At 48.9% G+C, this 20,999-nt stretch overlaps 1 protein-coding gene across 1 annotated transcript; it reads left to right on the forward strand.

Moving 5' to 3' along the window:
• Window positions 1-2,519: 2,519 nt before the first annotated feature.
• On the forward strand, window positions 2,520-20,364 carry MOGAT2 (monoacylglycerol O-acyltransferase 2). Its single transcript, XM_010296674.1, has 7 exons — window positions 2,520-2,643; window positions 3,374-3,460; window positions 5,697-5,875; window positions 16,735-16,939; window positions 18,429-18,603; window positions 18,760-18,959; window positions 20,210-20,364. The coding sequence occupies exons 1-7, from the start codon at window positions 2,520-2,522 to the stop codon at window positions 20,362-20,364; spliced, it is 1,125 nt and encodes a 374-aa protein (XP_010294976.1).
• Window positions 20,365-20,999: the final 635 nt, after the last annotated feature.

The following is a 20,999-nucleotide window of genomic DNA, read 5'->3' on the forward strand; positions in this document are numbered from 1 at the left end:
AGCATCTGCGCAGGCCGTCGCTGCCAGGGACTGGAGGCCGACATCGGGGACCTCAGCAACGTGCACCTTGCAAACCCTCGCTCTGGGGCTCGTTTGCAACAGCAATATCGCTCCGGGGCTGCTGCGATGCCAAAAAAACTCTTTCCGTAGGCTGCTGTTTTCCCTGTTTCAGGCTGACTGAGGAAATGCTGGGTTAGCAGCAATGTCGGGCCCAGCAGCACATGGGACGTGGTCCCTGTTTGGACTTGGCCAGAAAAGTCATCCATGTCTTTCTGGCCTGTGGCTCGCCCAAAAGGCCCGTGAGTGTTGGTCTCTTCTCCCAGGTAACCAGCGATAGGACGAGAGGAAACGGCCTCAAGTTGCACCAGGGGAGGTTTAGATTGGATATTAGGAAAAATTTCTTCACCGAGAGGGTGGCTAAACATTGGAACAGGCTGCCAAGGGAAGTGGTAGAGTCGCCATCTCTGGAAGTGTTCAAAAAACGTGTGGATGTGGCACTTCAGGACATGGTTTAGGGGACATGGTGGCATTGCGTTAATGGTTGGACTTGATGATCTTGAAGGTCCTTTCCAACCTAGTGATTCTGTGATTCTATGATATATGTGTGTTGTCTGTGGTATGTCCATGTTTTCATCCAGGGAGGGACTTGCAGCTCACATCAAAACTACTTAACATGAGATACCCACCACCACCACTTCATTTTTGCTCTGTGCTTCTTTGAGGGGGCCCAGGAGGCCACTTAGGCTGCGAGGATATCCAAGAAAGCCATCACATCCACATGAATGTGTCTTCTCTTTGCTGACTCCTGTACGGCCATGGAGATGTGAGGTGCAGGGTCCTAGGTCATGAAGAGCTGCACCCCTGGTTGACAAGCTGAGTGCAGCTCTTGGTGGCCCTACAGTCCAGAAACGTCCTACAAATGCTTCACCCAGAGCCACACCTCACCACAGACAACCACAGACAAACCTCCTGGCATCTGGCCTGAACAGAAAGTGTAAGATTTAGGGTCTGTATGGAGCTTTCTTTCTTGTTGAGGGCATTTTGGTTTGAAGCAGTGTCTCTTCACTTTCCATGGCAGAGTAGACAGTGCAGCAACTAATCTCAGCCCAGCCAAGGATTCTGAAGCCATTTTCAGGTAACCGAACTGATGTGATTGCAAAGACACGCATGATGCTCTTAGACCTCCTCTTGCAGCTCATGGTGATGTCTGCCTTGAAAGGCCTGTGTGTAAGGGCTTAAGCCATTTTATAACAATTTAGCACGTGCAGTTGGGCTACCTCGCAAGAGTCCAGACCTGCAGAGGGAGGAGATGAGGATCACATCTGTTTGCAACTGCAAACTTGCCTGTTCCTCCTGAGACTACAACCATGGCTGAAGAGATTGCAGCCCAAGGCTGGGAATCAAGGGAGTTATGGAGGCAGAGAGGTGGAAGGTAGATATTGTAGTGACGCTATGGCTGAATACTGAAGGTAATTCTCCCCTCCTTTCCCTTAAGGAATACTGCAAAGGCAGCGAGGCAGAGCCATGTTATAATCACATCTTAATGCCACTTGTGTCCTGATGGGCTTGTGGTCCCCATCCTCACCAGAGTGTGCTCCCATGGAGAGCTTGACCAAGCTGGGGGTTGGAACTAGGTGGTGTTTAAGGTCCCTTCCAACACAAACCATTCTATATTCTAAGTTGGAGAGCTTGTCTGGCTCTGCAGAGCCCTGGCAGCTGACAGGGTTCAAAGATGGGTTTCTAATGAACCGCGGACTTGCAGGTTTCCCTCTATCCCCATCAAGACGCAGACTGCCATCTCTTCCAGCAGCATTTCAGAGACCTGACAGCCCTTTGCGGGTTGCTTTGTGGGCACAGCAGGTTGTATGTAGGCTGGAGTTTGGCCCCAGGAAGGAGATATCTGCTGAGGTTCCCTGGCCAAGAGCCTAATGCCATGTTCATGATATCCTTTAAAGTGTTTGTCTGGCAGGTAGCCCAGAAAACGACAGTTGTTTGTAGGGAAGTAGATGCTGAGGGAAATATGGCTTTCATCTGGGAAGCTCTGAAGTGGTCCCCAGTCCAGGGAGGGACAGGCAAGAAACCATTGTCATTCTTCATTTTCCCCTTGGGATTGCCCTCAACGGAAGAAAGCAGTGATTATGGGGAACAGCCTCACAACACGCAAATATTCCTGTTTGCCACCCATCCCTTCTGCCCTGTCCCGCAGAAAAGAAGCAGAAGGGGCAAGGAGGTGGCTTTAGGTTGTCTGTGCTGCTGTGCCTCTAGGAGATGGACCATGTGTGGATTCAGGAAAGACTCAGGATTTGCAGGAATAGAAATAGATCTTGGATCCTGGTGCACAGTCCTTCCCTCTAGCCCTTAGCTCAGATGGATGCAGGATTTGGCCCTTTCTTGGGTGGGATATTCTTCTTCAGCAGCTTGGTGAACAAGGAGACTCTAAGATGGGAAGAGTCACCTGTGTAACCTAAAAGAGGCCAGGTTGGTGCTGGTGAAGGGACCTTGGAGCCAGGCTGAAGAGCATGAAGTCCTGGGCAGTAGAGTCGGTGGTGGACCTGGTCTGGGGACCTGACATGGCTTTCAAGAAGCAGCAATACACCTCCGTGGCGAATGTCTTCCCACTGGTCGTCCAGAAAGCCTTGGTGTGTAACCCATGGGATTGCACTGCCTCTGCTATGTTTCTACTGCAGAGTTTGAGGACGTGAAACACAGACGTCTGCAAGAAATTTGGAAAGGGGACAACAGTCTCCCTTGATCCAAGCAGCTACAGTGACTCCCCCTCGCATACCAGGCAGAGGTACAGGGTGCCTCCTTCTCACCAAGATATAGCCCATAGATAATCATGTGTCTCCCTAGGGACTGCTTTGGGTGCAGATCGTAGGATTTAACTGTAGATTTTCTGGAACCTTCCTGTGTCTTTGGTCCCATCCACAGCAACTTTCAGACTGAGGGTCCATTCTGGGATGGGAATGGGCTCCTTTCCCACAGCAACCAGGACACTGTAAGATTTTATAAGCACACAAAAAAAAAAAATGTTAAGTGAAGGTCACTATGTCCATATTCTGCTCTGCAAAACCAAAATTGAATTGCAAATGAGGGAGTAATTAATAATTATATAATTTCAAGATAAAGCCTCACTTGGGCGATAAGTGCATGGATTTGGACCAGAACAACTCCTTCATTTTGCGGAATGTACTTTGAGCTTTGCACAGTGTGATAAAGAGAGAATTAGGCATTGCGCAGTTCTGCAGCAGACCTGATGACCTGGCTCCCAGGTGCAGTAAAATTGCAACCTCTGTGTTGGTTCCTCAAGCAGCGTTTATGTGCCATATGGACCCTAGAGCTTTGTTTCATGCTGGATGCTCTTTTCCTCAAGTGTTAAGGACTGTGTCTGTGGCACTCAAAAAGAATGGCACCAGGTACGAGCAGTGGTTCATTCTGACCTTCTCCTTTCTACTTATTTGCTTAAAAGCAAACAGGAGGTACAAGGAGGTCTCAGATGAGAGCATCATGTACCTCCTCTTTCATAGGCCTTAGCAGAGATGAGACGGAGAGGGTAGGTGCCAGGTGACTCTCAAAGATGAAAATCCAGGTCTCAGAGGATGAGGGCATGGATGAGTCTATCTTACAGATGAAGTTGAAGCCTGAACAAGGCATTTCCATCTTCATGTCCTTCAGCCCTGGGTGCTGGATCTGTGATGAAGACCCAGAGAAGAACAAAATATGTAGCCCATAAACATGATTGTAACCCATGAGGTGGGTAAGGCCTTTGCCTTGGATGAATGGGGATATTTGTAGCTCAGTCTCCTCCTTCCCAGACAACACCAAGGCTTCCAGAGGCACAGATGGAGAGCACATAGCTCTTCCCAGGCATTTTTTAGGGCATCTGCTTAACCAGGTGTCAGCTTGGTGGCTATCAGCACTTCCCAGTCTCTGTGCAGACAGCCAGCATTGGGCTTGGGTGGGAATTGATGTACCAAATGATGATTGTTTGCACACAGACTTTCCTTCTCTTGTTCCTGTGCCAAAACACAGGGCATGAGGGAGGTGGAAAGTAGAGGGCAAAGCTGAGCTCTGATGAAAGCAGCCCAGAAAAGTCTTTAATGATTTGGGAAAGTCTCAAGTCATTAATGTCTTATGGAATGAGAGAGAGCATTCTTATAAAATCTGTGATGACACCCAGTTGAAAGGACTGAAAATCCTCTAGAGGCCAAGATTAGAGTTGAGAGTGAACCTGAGAAGTGGAGGAAAAGGTCTAAAATCAATAAGAAAAAAACCTCAATAAAGAGCAAAATACTCAATAAAGAGTAAAATCTTACATATGGGATGATAAAAAATTAAAAATCCAAGACACAATTAAAATGGGGACTCGATAGCTCAGGACAAAGCTATTGGGGATTGTGCAGACAGGGAGTATTGCCCCGCTTCGCTGCTGTTACAAAATACCAGGTGTCATCATGGGGTATCATGGCCCCATCATTATGGGCTGAGGTCAACTGTATGAGATTTAGTAAGACCAAGTGCAGGGTCCTGCACTTGGGCCACAACATCCCATGCAACGCTACAGGCTTGGTCAGGAGTGGCTGGAGAGCTGCCTGGCAGAAAAGGACCTGGGGGTGCTGGTTGACAGCCAGCTGAACATGAGCCGGCAGTGTGCCCAGGTGGCCAAGAAGGCCAACAGCATCCTGGCCTGTATCAGCAATAGTGTGGCCAGCAGGAGTAGGGAAGTGATTGTGCCCCTGTACTCGGCACTGGTGAGGCCGCAGCTTGAATCCTGTGTTCAGTCAAAGAAGGACGTCAAGGTGCTGGAGCATGTCCAGAGAAGGGCAACGAAGCTGGTGAGGGGTCTGGAGCACAAGTCTGATGAGGAGCGGCTGAGGGAACTGGGGGTGTTCAGTCTGGAGAAGAGGAGGCTGAGGCCTTATCACTCAGAAGGCTGAGACCTTATCACTCTCTGCAACTACCTGAGAGGGGGTTGTGGTGAGGTGGGGGTTGGTCTCTTCTCCCAAGTAACCAGTGATAGGACGAGAGGAAATGGCCTCAAGTTGTGCCAGGGGAGGTTTAGGTTGGATCTTAGGGAAAATTTCTTTACAGAGAGAGTGGTCAAGAATGGGAACAGGCTGCCCAGGGAGGTGGTGGAGTCATCAACACTGGAAGTGTTCAAAAAACATGTGGATGTGGCACGTTGGGACGTGGTTTAGTGGGCATGGTGGTGTTGGATTGATGGTTGGACTTGATGATCTTAAAGGTCTTTTCCAACCTTAATGATTCTGTGTGATTATGTGGTATTAACAGGAGTTTTGGGGTAAAACACAGGCATTACCATTGCAGTGGTCAGATTGAGTGCAGAAAAAAAAGAGACAGCAAAGGGATAGAGATCTGATCCACCAGAACCCTCCTGGATGCAGTGAGGTCTATCAGTCTTGTGGGAAGAGGGGGACACAGTGGCCTTTGGAGAAATAGGTGGTTACTGCAAGGATGGTGCTTGGTTGCTCTTCAGGTTCCTGGGGCAGATGGGAAAGAACCCACCACTTTGCATCAAAGGTGCCTTCATACTGATAAAATAATGCGTCAGCAAACCCAGTGAAGGCTTGGACTCCATCCCAGGTCCAAACAGACTGAGTTCCTTGAGGTGAATCATTCCTCTCCCAGTGTCCACCTATCCCAACTGCCGACTCACTGTCTGGCTTTTCTCTCAGCACAGTGCTGCACAGCTGCCTTCATCGCCCTCTTCTTCACGCGTTTTTGGCTGGTCAGTGCCCTCTATGCTGCATGGTGGTTCATAGACAGGGAACAACCCAGCAAGGGTGGGAGGAAGATCCATGCCATCCGGAACAGCATCGTCTGGAGGTACATGAGGGACTATTTCCCCATCAAGGTAAGTACCGCTGATCCCATTGGCTCTCAGGAGATTCAGACACCAACTTTCTCCCCAGTGTTTGGAGGCAGGTCTGGGGCCAGCAGGCATGGCATGGGCTGCTTGGAGGTCAGTGTTGAAGGACTGTCCTCCCAGCTCCCAGATTACAGCAAGATCCAGAAAAAATATAGACCACCATTTTCACAACTGTGTCCTTTAATCATCTGCCTTTTACACACCCATTTTAACTCACTGCATTCCAGCACGTAGGGAAATCCCCCTTTGCCTGTTTTCCATGTCTATATTGTGACACTCCTGCTCTTCAGGTTGCTCAGCATTTACCTAGTGGACCCAGCGCCAAGTTTTGACTAAAATACAAGAGGTCCTGCATCCTGCAAGGTCAGCATCCCCTTCTCTTGTGGAAGAGGCTGGAAGGGGAAAGCTCGGTGTGCACTGGGCAGTCTCACAGGGTTGCTGATCCCCAGAGAGGGACTTCTGTGACATTTCCAGATTTACTTTAATGCATGTGGCAGGCCTTTGTCCATACTCTATCTGGCCCTTGGCATGGCATGAATGCACGGACCAGCACAAAATCCTACCTCAAAGCCATCACTAGTTGGTACAAATCTGAGCAATGCAGCGGAAGAGTTCATGGGTCAGGCAAGGGAGTGAGTTTCTAGGGTAGACCAAGCTGTGGGAATTTGAAAGAGAATTCCTTTAATGAAACTTTGACTGTTGAAGGAACTCAGATGGGATGTGGACAGCTGTGCCTCATGGTTAAAGAGCCTGGAATCAGGAGCTGGGTGCTGCAGTCCAGGTAAAATGGAGTGGGAAGCCCAAACAGCCAAAGGACATATCATCCCAAAGGAAAAACAAGAGTCCAGGCTAAAGAGTCTGTCCTGCATAGAGTAGGGCCTGGCATAAGAATTAAGAGGAGCTAGAGTAAAGAGAGGACCAGAGACGACATGACCAAGGTCACCCATCAGGTTTGCTGCTCAACCAGGAATAAGAGCCAGCTCTTTCAAATCCCAGCCCTGCACTTCAGGAGTAAAACAGAATCATAGAATCACAGAATCATAGAACAGTTTGGGTGGGAAGGGACCTCTCAAGGCCATCTAGTCCAACCCCCTGCCATGAGCAGGGACATCCCCAACTAGAGCAGGTTGCTCAGAGCCCCATCCAACCTGACCTGGGATGTTTCCAGGGATGAGGCATCGACCACCTCTCTGGGCAACCTGGGCCAGTGCCTCACCACCCTCATTGGGAGAAATTGCTTCCTAGATCTAGTCTGAACCTACTCTCTTCGAGTTTAAAACCGTTACCCCTTGTCCTATCACTACAGGCCCTGCTAAAAGGTCTATCCCCATCTTTCCTATAGGCTCCCTTTAAGTAGTGACAGGCTGCAAGAAGATCTCCCTGGAGTCTTCTCCAGGCTGAACCCCCCCAGCTCTCCCAGCCTGTCCTCCCAGCAGAGCTGTTCCAGCCCTCGGAGCGTTGCTGGGGCCTCCTCTGGCCCCGCTCCAGCAGGTCCGTGTCTCTCCTGTGCCGAGGGCTCCAGAGCTGGACGTAGCACTGCCGGGGGGGCTCCCCCGAGCGGGGCAGAGGGGCTCTAGTGAGAAGAAGCACCGAAGGGGATCCCAAAAAATTATTCTCAAGGTTGCCTTAGAAAATGCTAGAATTGCCATAAGCTGTTTATGTGGCTGTAATGATTATATGCAATATATATTCTGTAAATTATTTGTGGCCATAAGCTGGTGCTTGGGCAGTGTTGTACCAACCTCTAAGCTAAAACGTAGCTGCCCAGAGACACCTCTTCTCCTCTCCCTTTGTAAGGCCATGCAAACCCACTCCTGAAGGCCATGTTGCATTGTCTGTCTGTCCTTGCCTCTCTGCGTGCCACTGCCAGGCAGAGAGGACCTGGCAGGAGGACCAGTAAGACCAGTAGAGGGAGCACGGATACTGGGTTTGGCTGCAGCTCACTGGGTGAAGGCGGGCAGGGTTTGGCGGAGTCTTTCTCCCTGCTGGTCTGGGAGAAGTCAGAAGGGGCTCCGCAGATATAGATACAAGGAAGAAATTTTTCACAGTAAGGGTGGTGAAACCCTGGCCCAGGTTGCCCAGAGAGGTGGTCCATGCCCCATCCCTGGAAACATCCCAGGTCAGGCTGGACGGGGCTCTGAGCAACCTGCTCGAGTTGGGGATGTCCCTGCTCATGGCAGGGGGTTGGAATTGATGTCCTTGAAAGGTCTCTTCCAACCCAAACTATTCTGTGATTTTATGAAAATGACAGCAGGAAACAAAAATACAATATTTTCCGTGCTATCATTTGTCACTACAAGAGCATGGAAAAACACTTGGCATCCCCAATATCCCACAGCAAGGAGGTCCCCAGGTGAACCACACAGTGTGAAGACTTCTCTGCTCTCTGCTTGTTTCACTGGAAGCTCCCTGATTAGCCCAAGCAATCCTGTCCCATGCCACTCCTGGTTTTATACTCTGTTATATCCCCCATCTGCCATCTTTTTTCCCCCTAAAAGCCCCAGATGTGTTTGCTTCCTTGCATGCAAGGCATTTCATAACTCCGAGCACAGGCTGATTTGTTCCTAGCAGCATCGAAGCTAAGCATCATAAATATTGCTTTTGCCACCCTGTGTGCTGCTCTCACGAGGAGCTGAGCTGCGCTTTTGGTCTAAGCGCGCACAGCTGGGTGATCCCATAGCCCTCTCGCTTGCCCAAAGCCCCAGTCAGAACAGGGGCACAAGGGGAGTGGGATCTGGGGAGACGGATGGGTGGACACCCAGCACCCCGGGACGTATTTGTGTGAGATTGAGTTTGTTCAGCCCTGGAGGATTAGTCATTCTGGGAAGATTAAATGAGGATCCTAATCCTCCCAGATCCTGGCAGAAACTTAGCGTGGCCAAGCATCAGAGTCTGGAGGCAGAAAGAGCTGCCTGCAGTTTTATTTTAGGAAGTGGTGTTAAATGCTACCTCTGAAGGATCACTGGGCATGTTTGCTGTCGCGGAAGCAAAGGAAGGCTAGGATGAGCATCTGTTTTCTGGGGATCTGGGCAGCATGAATTTACCCGTGCTGCAGCGAGCGTCTGGCACGTGGGAGCGTGCAAGCTCTGAGCTGTGCCGCCGCAGCACATGCAAGGAGCACCCTCTGCCGATACCAGCCTTGATCAAGTACGACTTTGCTGCTTGGGTTATTCCCCTTGGATCTAACTGTATTTTAGTTAGGGGTTTGGGAGCTATAGGGTCAGGCAGGACCTGAATGAGTTTGGGTGGTTTTGAAGGGGGGATCAGAAAAAAGCACTGAGAGTCCAAGGGCGGGTCCAGTGCGTTGCCCAGGAAAGTTATTTCTGCTTTGTCCCAATGTATTTTAACCTTGTTATTGTCTGTCTTTTTCATACGCCCTCATTATAGGCCTGCAATACATGGCTGAGCTCAGCTGGGTCTTAAAAGTGTGGAAAATATACCAAAAGTTGCAAAATGAATCTGTTTGGGGCAGGCTACAGTTGAACAGATATCCAGTGATGCCTGCTGTGGCTTGATGTTGCCTTCAGAGAGATTTTGGATACCTTGGACTGCTCCACTTATGCTGTGTTCAATAAGCAGTCAAGAATGTGTCTGCTGCTGTCAGGTCACTGCTCAAACCTCTTACCTCTCTCTGCACAGTCCCTTCCCCATCATTTGTCAGCATGGCATCTTTATTATGAAGGATACACCCACCATTACAGTAAAAATGAATTTCTCCATCACATGGCCAAGCGAATGCACATCTTCAATGCTTCTTCTCCCCTGCCCCATCCTCTCCTGCCAGCATAAGGCTGCTGTCACCAACCTCCCTCATACAGCCAATGTGCTTTGGTAACCCCAGCTGAGGAGCACTGTGGATGTGCAGAAGGTGAGGACTGGGGTGAAATGGGGAAAGCATAAGCTTGACAAGAGCTATCTCTACTGCAGTCCTCAAACCTAAGTCACTGTCTCTCTTGCTGACTATAAATTGAGGCTGCATGCTTGGCTTAGACAAGACATTTCACCTTTAGATCACACAACCTGGGTTACAAGTTAAATCAAGCAGCAGGAAGCTAAAATTAAGGTTTTAGAGTGACAAATTCTGTCTTCAGGTGCTGTCATCATTCAGAGGCACCATCTTACCAGCTTTATTGGGGACAGCCTGAAAAGTGCCTGCTGTGTGGATAAGGTCCCTGTGGTCTTCACTGCACTGTTTTCCCCTCATGAAGAGCCACAGGACATTTCTTATGCCCTTGGGGTTATCTAAGTGCCAGTTGGACCTTATTGTCTATAGCAACTTGGCAGACTCAACCTCTGTCTTTGTGCTTGAGGAGATGCTGGCGTCATTGGTTTTTTGTTAGCATAACTAAAATGAGTTCTTGGAGGATTAGTTGACCCCTAGGAGCTGTGATTTGGGATGGCTCCATCCCATAGCTCATTCATTCTCATAATTACATAAATCATGATGGGGGTTATTTGAATGTGTTCCGGTTCTGGGGAAGTACAAAGCGTTGTAGGGAGGGGACAGCCCAAGTTCGCATGAACTAAGCCCTGCCAGGAATGTTTACTTTCTTTTTATAGAGGAGTGGTATTATTTGTAACTGGGGATTTTGTGTCGTGGCCCATGATGTTAAATAACATTTCTGATTTCTAGCAGTCTTGGCTGATCACTTTGCTTCCTTCTGTGGTCTGGAGGAGAGAAGAGGGATTGTTAGGGCAAAAGCAAGACATAGCCAAATGGCCCAAAGCCATTTCTCTCTCCTTTTCTGAGGAACTTCTCTGTCCCATGTCTTGGCTCTCACTTCTCTGCCCTCGGGTCACCTTAAGTAAGAGAGAAGCCACCACTGAAGTCAGGTCCACCAGAGGACTGTGTCCCACCATCTGCACTGCCAAGCAACATGCTAAGCCACTGGATAAAGGAGGTCCTACAAGACCCCTAAAAGCAGCATCACACAAGAGCAAGGGAGGACTTGGGCATTTTGGAGCTGGCATCCTTACCCAGCTTTGGTAGTGAGGGTGATGAGAACCTCTCCTAACTCAATTTAAACCCACCTGGCTGGTCAGGCTTCCCTATTCTTGCTGCAAACACAGCTCTGACCTGGCATTGTGGCACCTGGAGAAAACCCTAGTGCCCAAAACCCTCTTTCTCCAACTGTCCCTCTCAGTCTTATGTCATTTGTAGGTCCTGAAGCTCGTCTCCCTCAGCAGCTGCTGGCAGTACTCAAATATTTGCCCTACCTTTGGTCTTCCATTCAGACACCCTTGGGTGGGCTACCCGATTCTCTTCACCTCGGCATGATTTCTCCTTCTTTGGATCTGGCTGGGTTTCTGGATTTCTCTACTGGGTTTCATCCCAGAGAGAAACTGGCTGCATGTTTCATCTTGCAAGAGATGCTCTTCACTGGTGCCTGGGTAGACTGCAAGGGACCTGAGGGTTTGCTTAGGACAAAGTTGAAAGGAGTTTTATCCTACTTAAGAGCAGATTAATGAACATAACATCCTTGGAAACAGTGTTTGGGGCCAGGGAAGGGTAGGAATACAGTAGCAATTCAGTTTGGGAGATTTTAAGTGAAGAAGGCACAAGTTTGCTGACCAGCTTTCCTGACCACATCCCCCCCTGCTCTGCAAATGTCTGCGGGGGTAATGCCACGCTACTCCCTGTCTCCTACCCCATGTTCATCCATCCCTAAGGATGCAATGTCATGGCATGTCAGTGCTCTCCCTGACTACATGTCCCCTGGCAGGGCAGGCACCATTCAGTGCCCATACTCATCTCCACTTGACTTGATCGGATTCCTCACTTAACGACTTTTTAATCCCTCCAGCCCTGCAAACAATGCTGGCTGGGGGGCTGGGTCTCGCTTCATCTCCAGGGCATGCTGGAGCACCCAGCTCTCCAACCCTTTGGACTCAGGGAGAATTTTACTTTCCTCAAGCAGGAACCAGCCTCACACAGGGAATGACCTGTCCTTTCTCTTCCTGTGATTTGGGGCAGGACAGTCCAGACCATAGGGGACAACCAGGAAACCCCAGCCACAGCTCGAGAGGTGAATTAAAACAGCCTTGCTAAAACAGTGCTGAACTCCTGTGCTGATGCAGTCACTCAGAAGCCCTAATTCCAATTAGCTTAATTCCACTCCAAAATGAATTAAAACCAAACCAAAACAAATACCAAATGAAGGCCACTTTAATTCCAGCTAAGAGCATCTACTTGGGATGTTAATGTGGTTTAACTAATGCAGTTTAAAACTAATTTGGATTAATTTGCTTGAGACCCTCGCCAGTACATGGGCTTTTATACGAGCTCCTGAAAGTCTGCATATGCATTTCCCTAACACAGCTGACAGTGCATGGAGCAGGTCTAACCAGATCTCTGTGGGAGCTGGGGGAACTGGGGCAGGGTTTTACCCATGTCTTGGATCCACATTTGACTAGACAGAATAAAGGGGCACTTCTGCTACAGTAATCACTGTGAGCACTGAACGACTGAAGCTACCAAGATATTTCTCCATGAAGAAGAATCATAAAGTAGACCTCATCTTTCAAAATACAAATTTAAGTTCATTTGTTGGGAAGGCCAAGATCATCCCAGATCTGAGATCTGGAAGGACTTATAACACCTTTGACAAAGGATCATTACCACTGTCAGCAGCCGAGAAACAAGCCAGCATCCCAACCATGCCAAGGAGAAGCTCAGGGAAGCCAGCAAACCCATGGTTCAGTTTGGAGAGCACAACCTTGAGCTGATAACAGCTCTTTGCCTTTGGACCATAGGTCATAACACATTAATTTGGCATCCCTCAGATGCCTTTGAGATGAGAAACTGCTCTTGTCTTACCAAGAAAACGTCAAGTGAAGTGCTTGTCTCACTTAGATATTTACGCATAGAACAGCTTGGCTGGACCCTTAAGTCCTTTGACAATTATTAAAGGTTCAACTGATCCAGAAAGACCAGAGCAGCAGATGCCATCTGGTGGGTGTGGAAATGACAACCTGACCAAGCCTGGAGGGAGGAGAGTCCCACCCCTCTGCACCTCAGCCCCAGCCCCATTAAGCACTTTGGGGCTGGAGTGCAGGAAAGAGCTGGGTTGTGCATATTAACTTTCCTGGCAGTTTGGGAACAGAGATTGACCTCTGGCAGGAGGAAAGGGAAGAAGCGAATAAACAATGGGAACGATCCAGATGGGAGGATGGAGTTTCTGCGTTGAAGAGTTACCAGAAAGAGAAAGATAGTTCAGCATCCAGAAGCCTGACCTACAGCATAAGAGACTTTGCCCAAGTCTCTTCTCTGCTACAGATTTCCTTCTCAGTCTTGTACAAGCTCTTTGGTTTCTCTGTAAGTTCTGGCCAAATCACCCAAATGTGAACAGACACTGTGATAACATGGGAACCTTCTCTCCCCTCCCTTGCGTATGCCCTGGAGGGAGCCCAGTTTACAGAGCTGAAAGAGGCAAATAATTCAACTAAGTCACTAAGACGTGGTCAGTGCTACTGCATCAGCTTTTGAACATCTCCAAGGTTGGAGACTCTACAACCTTCCTGGGCAACCTGTGCCAGTGCTCGGTCACCCTCACAGTAAAAAAGTTTTTCCTGATGTTCAGAGGAACCCTCCTGTGTTTCTGTCTGTGGCCATTGCCTCTGGTCCTGTCACTGGGCACCACTGAAAAGAGCCTGGCTCTGTCCTCTTTGCACCCTCCCTTCAGGTACTTCTACACATTGAGATCCCCCTGAGCCATCTCTTCTCCAGGCTGAACTGTCCCAGCTCTCTCAGCCTGTCCTCGCAGCAGAGATATTCCTGCTTCTTTGTGGCCCTTCACGGCACTCTCACCAGTATGTCCATGTCTCTTTTACTGAGGAGCCCAGAACTGGACACAGCACTGCAGGTGTGGCCTCACCAGTGCCGAGTAGAGGGCAAGAATGACCTCCCTCCACCTGCTGGCAATATATCTAACACAGAGGAACACACCATTTACCGCCTTTGCTGCAAGGCCCCATTGCTGGCTCATGTTCAAATTAGTGTCCATCAGGACCCTCAGGCCCTTTTCTGCCAACTGTTTTCCAGCTGGGTGACTGCCAGCATGTATTGGTGCTTGTGGCTGATCCTCCCCAGGTGCAGGACTTTGTACTTTTCCTGGCTGAACTTCATGAGGTTCCTGTCAGCTGGGTGGATAGGATATATTGAGTCAGATATACAAATCATGATCAAGCTCCAAAATGCGTGTGTGGTTTAAAAGGCCCAATCCAGAACCAACAGTGGTTGGCAGGACTCCAGACTTTAGTGGCATTGAGGCTACAAGGGAGATGAGGAATCATTTATCAGAGATGGACGTGCCATCCTAGAGCATTGCAAAACACCAGGGGTTGCATTTAGCTTTGTCTGTGGCCAGAGTTAGCCTAAAAAAACCCAACCCCAAAATCCCAGCAAATAATATGGCAGTGCAAAACAAGATGAAAAACGCAGTGTTTGAAAAATGGTGCGCAGTACAACAAATAAAATAAATCAAAAGGCAATCTCAGTGGAAAACAAGAGAAAATATGATCAACCAGAAGCAGAGCTGGAAAAATTGCTGGTTGGTGGGTGTCCAGTCCTTTGTAAGGGGACGTAACTTCCCCTCTCCTCTTCTTCACTTCTTATCATCGAATCATAGCATAGTTTGGGTTGGAAGGGACCTTTCAAGGCCATCTAGTCCAACCCCCTGCCATGAGCAGGGACATCCCCAACTCGAGCAGGTTGCTCAGAGCCCCGTCCAACCTGACCTGGGATGTTTCCAGGGATGGGGCATTGACCACCTCTCTGGGCAACCTGGGCCAGTGCTTCACCACCCTCATTGTGAAAAATGTCTTCCTTCTATCTAGTCTGAATCTGCCCTCTTTTAGTTTAAAACTGTTACCCCTTGTCCTATCTCTACAAGCCCTATTCGTCACTCCTTCTTCTCCTGTCCTTCCTCCCCTTTCACTGGGGTTAGCACCAAGGCAGCAGCTGGATGTCTCCTAGGGAGAGTTTTTAAGGATGTGAGGTGTCTTTGCATAGGTGAACTCTCCTGTTAGAAGCAGTTTGCACAGCTCAGTTGATACCCTGAGTTTGGCTTTTCAAAAAAGCTTGGGATGAGCTTGGGATGCAAGTGGGTGTGGAGCCTGCTGTCCCCCCCCCTTCTTGCCACCCCATGCACACGCAGCCGAAGATTTAGTGGTTTCCAACACACCCGAGCATGTCAGCTCCCTGCTTATGAATCACGCAGAGATGAAAGGCTGTTTGGAATCCAAAGATGAATGCAGGAAACATTGATGCAAGCTGAGATTACTCGAAAATGAGCAAATGGTGGCAGGGGCCCTGGGCACTTAGCAATTCAGCCATCTGCCCCTCTTCCTGCGTAGGCACCTCTGCACCCAGGTAGCAGTGGGACTCTTGTTTGTCCGTTCCCTCATTAGGAGCAGGCGCTTGAATGGGCACATGTGTACAGTCAACAGTGCCTTAGGACAGATGGGAAATTAGCCATGATGTAAGAAAGTAAAATACACCCTCGTGATTAACCTCTGGTTCTGGTACTTCTAGGAAAACACATGCACCATTAGCTACTCCCCGAGTGAGGATGGGACCTGAGTACTCAGAGGGGCGATGCGCTAAATTGCACAGGGCTTTGGTTCTTCTTGAGCACAAATGCCTTTGAGCTGTCTGGAAATTCATGGTGGCTCTGTGATGGCTAGCCTTGGAAAGGTTCATCCTTCCCCAGCGCTGGGACCATCCTTGGCACCCACAGAAAGGGTGCAGAGGCATCAGCATTCGGTTTTGGCTGCTTGTGCCTGGGTTATGCATGTGCTGGCTGATGTTGGCATGGTAGGGTCTTCCTGGTGGCATAGCTGGAGGGCGAGTTTATCATACCAGCCCCTCTCCTCTGGGCAGTCCATAGGAATTGTAAACCACAGAGTCCAAACCCTGGTTGTCTCTTATCTCCCTTTAATCGTCCCCTCTTCTGCTGTGGTGCCCGTTCTCCCATGTAGCATCTCCCAGGCTCCAAACCCACTTTCAGACTGGCCGAGTGTTTCAGCTAGCTGCTTAGCCAACGCTGAAGGGCTGGCCACATGCTGCACTGCATCTACAGTCCATGCTGTCCATTCCTAAAGGTTGGACGTGGGCATTCCTCATTCCCTTCTCCCAGTAAAACTGCAGCAACCTTGGGTAGACATCCATTGCTCTTTGATGGACTCATGGATTACCTGGGCACCTAACACAGGCACAAACAGCTGCGTTCTTGCAGGCTTTTCCCAATGGAAAGAAAACCATCAGCTTGTTCTCTGTTACATGTCTGGGAGCTGGAGCTCACCTTACCATGTATGAAAGCATCCTTGAATCACCTGACACGTACTTCAGGACAGGACAAACCTTGGGTCCGCACCATGTTGTTGAGCAGGGACGTGTCCCTGCGCCAGGTAGCAGCTTTACATGGATCATTACTGGAGTGATTCTGCACTCCCTTTGCTCTTCTGGTTGTGGGATGGAAGGAAATAATCAGCCTTTTCTCACTTTGTAGCTTTTTTTCACATATTAGAAAATGTATTGGAGGACATTTTAAACAAAGTAAGCTCCCAACAGCGTCTAGGCCAGCTCAAGGAAACATGAGGAACTGTGCCACTGGAAATGTCATTTGGGGACAATGAGTGGGAGGAGATGGAAATACAGGCAATAAAATACATCCCAGTGAAAAATGATTGAGTTGTTCCAGTTGACTTTTTCCAACAGAAGGCACGGTGGGCGCTGGGGACTCCCCTCCAGCAATCTCCTGTCTGTTCTTCATAGCCAGTGCTCCATCCCTGCAAGGTGCCAACACTAACTCACAGCCCCTTTTTGGCTCCATCCCTGTGTCCAGCTGGTGAAGACAGCGGAGCTGGACCCTAGGCAGAACTACCTGATGGGATTTCATCCCCACGGGATCCTGGCAGTGGGAGCCTTTATCAATTTCTGCACAGAGGCATCAGGATTTTCCACTCTTTTCCCGGGCATCACCCCACACCTGATGATGCTCTCCCTGTGGTTTCGCATCCCATTCTTCAGGGAGTGCCTGATGAGTGCAGGTAAGCAGGGTGGTGGCACGGATCAACTCCTCTGGCAAGGGGTGGGATGGGTGGGTGTTTTTTGGGGGCGCAGAGAGTGTAGGGACCAGGGGAAGAGGAGTCAAGGGTCGGTCTGTCCCCATCTGTGACCGACTGGATCCCATGCATGGACATAGCTACTGCAGGTGGCACCTAAAAACTCTCTGAAGTTAAAAATTGCCCTCCTAGCTGTTATCTCTGTTGTTTGACTTCATAGATCGCCTCTGAGCTCAGGGCATCGCTGTGCTAGGCGCTGGGTAACAGCAAAATGCAGAGCAAATTGTGAGCAGAAATGCTGAGACCAGCAGGGCAAGGTGGTTCTGTATTTCTTTCTTTCTTTCCATGCAAATAACACTCAGGCTTGAAACTGTGGTTGCCACTGAAAGAAGGAGAAAACCCATTTTTCCAAAGATGCTGCTGCGTGCAGGGAAGCAGCATCCTCCCTGGTTGTAAATGAGGTTGAGGTTGTAAATAGCAGCTCATGCTGTTGCAAAACCACGTGGCAGGAGAGGAAGAAAAAATGAAAAGGAATAGTTAAAAATTAAATTGAGAGAGAAGAAAGGGGGTCTGGTGAGATTTTTAGAGACCGGCAGGAGATGGCCTCCATCTGTCACCGGTGAGTTGGGGGAACGGCCACTTCCCCAGCCAAATGGGCTCATGTCGTAGGCAGGATTCAATAGACAAAACACAGGCATCCAGCTCCGTCCGAGATATCCCAGGGCATGTGTCACCCTGTTTTCCATGTAAACCCTGGCTCCTGCTGCTGAAAAAATATATACATGGAGAGTGAGGAATCATAGCAGTAAGATACAAGGGAGTTACGACCCAGGTGAAAGAAGGTTTAATCGCCGTAACATGGCAGTTCGCTGCATGGCTCATTTTCAGGTCGATTGAATCCATTTGACAAAGAGGTTTTAATCTGCAAATTATTGCAGCCCCTGAAACAAAGATTTTTTTTTTTTAATCAAAAAACATTGCTTTGTCATTTCTGAATTAAAGGTTTCTAACTTTTGAAAGTAAATAACAACAAGGGACCAAATTCTGCATTAAATTCCACTTTAGATTAGAACCATCTACTGAAATTCGTGCGTGTTTTGACCTAAAGCAAACGTTTCACTGCCTCTGGAATGATTCAGGTTGGACATGCTTTCATCTGACAACAAGCTGAAACAGATTTTCCCTGGGGCTTAAGTGCAGCTACTTCTCAGTTTACTTTTATCCTGATTTTTTTCCCATTTCTCACTTTTGGGCCAGAGAGCAAAGGGATAATTGTATATTCACACAATAGATCCGTGCGTGAATCCAGCACTCTCAGGGGAGCTGGGCTGAGATTGCCGAAGTGTAGGAAAACTCTGAATATAAAGTGTCTGGCACCCCTTCAGAGCTGGATAATGGGGAAGAAAGGTACAGAGCAAACCACAGCCGTGTAGGTTTTACGGATGCTCGTTTTTTCTTCCTCTCTGCCCTCCAGGGCTTGTCTCCTCTGACAAGGAGAGCGCGTCCTACGTGCTGCAGAGGCCGGAGGGTGGGAACATGTTGGCTATCATCGTTGGAGGGGCTCAGGAGGCGCTGGATGCCCGGCCAGGATCCTGCACCTTGCTCCTGAAGAATAGAAAGGGATTTGTCCGCCTGGCCATCGAGCACGGGTGATGCAGGGGATGGGGTCAAGGAGCGCGTGGGCATGGATGCTCTGGTCTGTGGCTGGTTAATGGGGTGTTTCTGCTGGTTTTGGAGAAGGGGGGAAGGTGTTTTGGGGTAGGATTTGCTAACCGTGCCCCTACATTGGGTTCGGCTCCCCGCAGCACCCCACTGGTCCCCATCTTTTCCTTTGGGGAGAATGACCTCTTTGAGCAGGTGAGAAACCCCAAGGGCTCCTGGCTGCGGCAGCTTCAGCACCGGCTCCAGCAGATCATGGGCATCTCCCTTCCCCTCTTCCACGCGCGAGGCATCTTCCAGTACAGCTTCGGGCTGGTACCCTACAGGCGGCCCATCTGCACCGTGGGTAAGTCCTTCCTTGGCAGGCCAGCGTGATGCTGGCCACTCTCAGCCTGGCCAAAGGGGACCAGGGACAGTCCCTGGGTTGTGTCATCCTCCTGTCAGGCTGGAGCATCATGCCAGAGAGCATGAGCTGTGGTGGGCTAGAAATGTGCTGACAAAGGAGCATCCCCAACTGCTCATATGTCACATTGATTTGGGACTCTGGCTTGGTCTTCTGGCAAAACCCAGGTCACCTGCTTTGTGCTGAGAAAGCCCTAGAGCAAACATGTCCACCCCATCACCCTGGTTGGATGCAGCCAACCCCACCTCAGTGCAACCCGTTGATATAAACCCCTGCAATAGTGTTGGGTTAAAGCCAATTTTACAAACACAAGTAGGACAACACCTAAGCAGTTTGCAGGTTTGCTCAGCATCCAGTGCAGACGGAGCCACAAACCCCAAGCTATTTGCACGTGAACAAGACAAGTCATTTCAACCAGACACCATGCCCATGGGAAAACAAATTTCAAGAAGGTCTTAGGTTTTGAGGAAGCTTCACCTGCTTTCAACAATTCCATGCTTGGCCCACTGGTGTGACTGATGCTCTGTGAATTAGTCTAATTAAAGAGGCTGGAAAGGTCAGAGCTCACCCCACTGATTAGGTTTGACAGCCAGCAATTACTGCTAATTGTTTTACAACCTGTTTGGATTGTGTCAATGGTTTTATGAGCTGTGCAGTATCACAAGGACTCTTAATTAGTCCTATGAGGAGCAGCGTTACATGATGATGAGACCATCCGCCACTTGACAAACACAATTTGAGTAAGAGATCAGAGCAAGAGAAGTATCTCATGGACTTCCCTGTCCCCTGCAGGCACCCAGGCCTGCTGCTGGTGGCCCTGGGAGAGGGGAAGAGGTTGCTGCTAGTGCTGTGAATCAAATTAATTAGATTTGCCCTTGAAAAAAGCATGATATTCTAAAGATATGTGGGTACTTGGTGCCTAATAAAAATCAGATGTTTCACAGAAGCTTTAATCTGAGCAAAGGGGAAGGACCCCAATTGCTAGTGTATTTAGATAGTCTTTGGCTCTGCCATGCCTCAGTTTCCCCATTTGCAATGCAGATTCCCAGGGCCATGTGGGAACAGCTTGGAAAGTCCAACACAAATATTATAATGATGTTGTCTTTATCTGCAGCACATCTGAGATGTTAGGAGCAGCTGTCAGGACTGCACTGGGATGCAGTACTTTTTACTTACCTGAGCTTGTTTTCCAGTTGGGAAGCCAATTCCAGTGCAGAGGAAGCACAGACCCTCCAAGGAAGAGGTTGATCAAGTCCATCAGAAATACCTAAATGAATTGTGCAAGCTCTTTGAGGAGCACAAAGCTAAATATAACGTCCCAGAAGACAGACACCTGGAATTTATATAGAGCTCCTCAAGCAAGGTGAAACCATGAAGATCCAGCTCCAAGTTTTCCCCTGTCTCTGGAACTATTTCACAACCTCAACTTAGTCACAGTTAATACGTGGTCTGTGCAGTGTAGGGAGAAGGACTTGATTTGACCAGCATTTGCATGGGTGTAGGGACAGAGTTTTCAATTTTTCTCTCCGGAAGACACATGAAAGATATAAAGAAGACGGGGAAAAAAAAAAAAATCCCATCTGTGGTCAGCACTGTTGAAACCGCCCAGCAGAAAACTCACACTTCCGGACTGGCTTGGAGGACAGTTTTTCAAGGTATTTCCAGGCAGAGATGAATTATTGAAAGTTTCCATTGCATTATTTTCATTCAGAAATGGGATGATAAGCCATAATTTCTGCTGAATGCATATGTTTTTTTAAATGTTATTTGCCTAGATCAACAAATGATCATTGTTTGCTTGGTGATCTGTGTGTCTTTAATTGCTCTGGGCTCTTTTCTCCTCACCTGAAACATAGTTTATCGCAAAGTTTATACTCCCAGCATGGTGTTGGGCTGCCTTGGAAGCAACACGATGCCGTGAAGCACTGGGGCGGAAGAAATAAAACATTTATAAAGGGCAAGGGTTCATCCAGAGGTCTTTCC

This window comes from Phaethon lepturus, unplaced genomic scaffold (assembly GCF_000687285.1).
Source record: "Phaethon lepturus isolate BGI_N335 unplaced genomic scaffold, ASM68728v1 scaffold3291, whole genome shotgun sequence".
NCBI lineage: Eukaryota > Metazoa > Chordata > Aves > Phaethontiformes > Phaethontidae > Phaethon > Phaethon lepturus.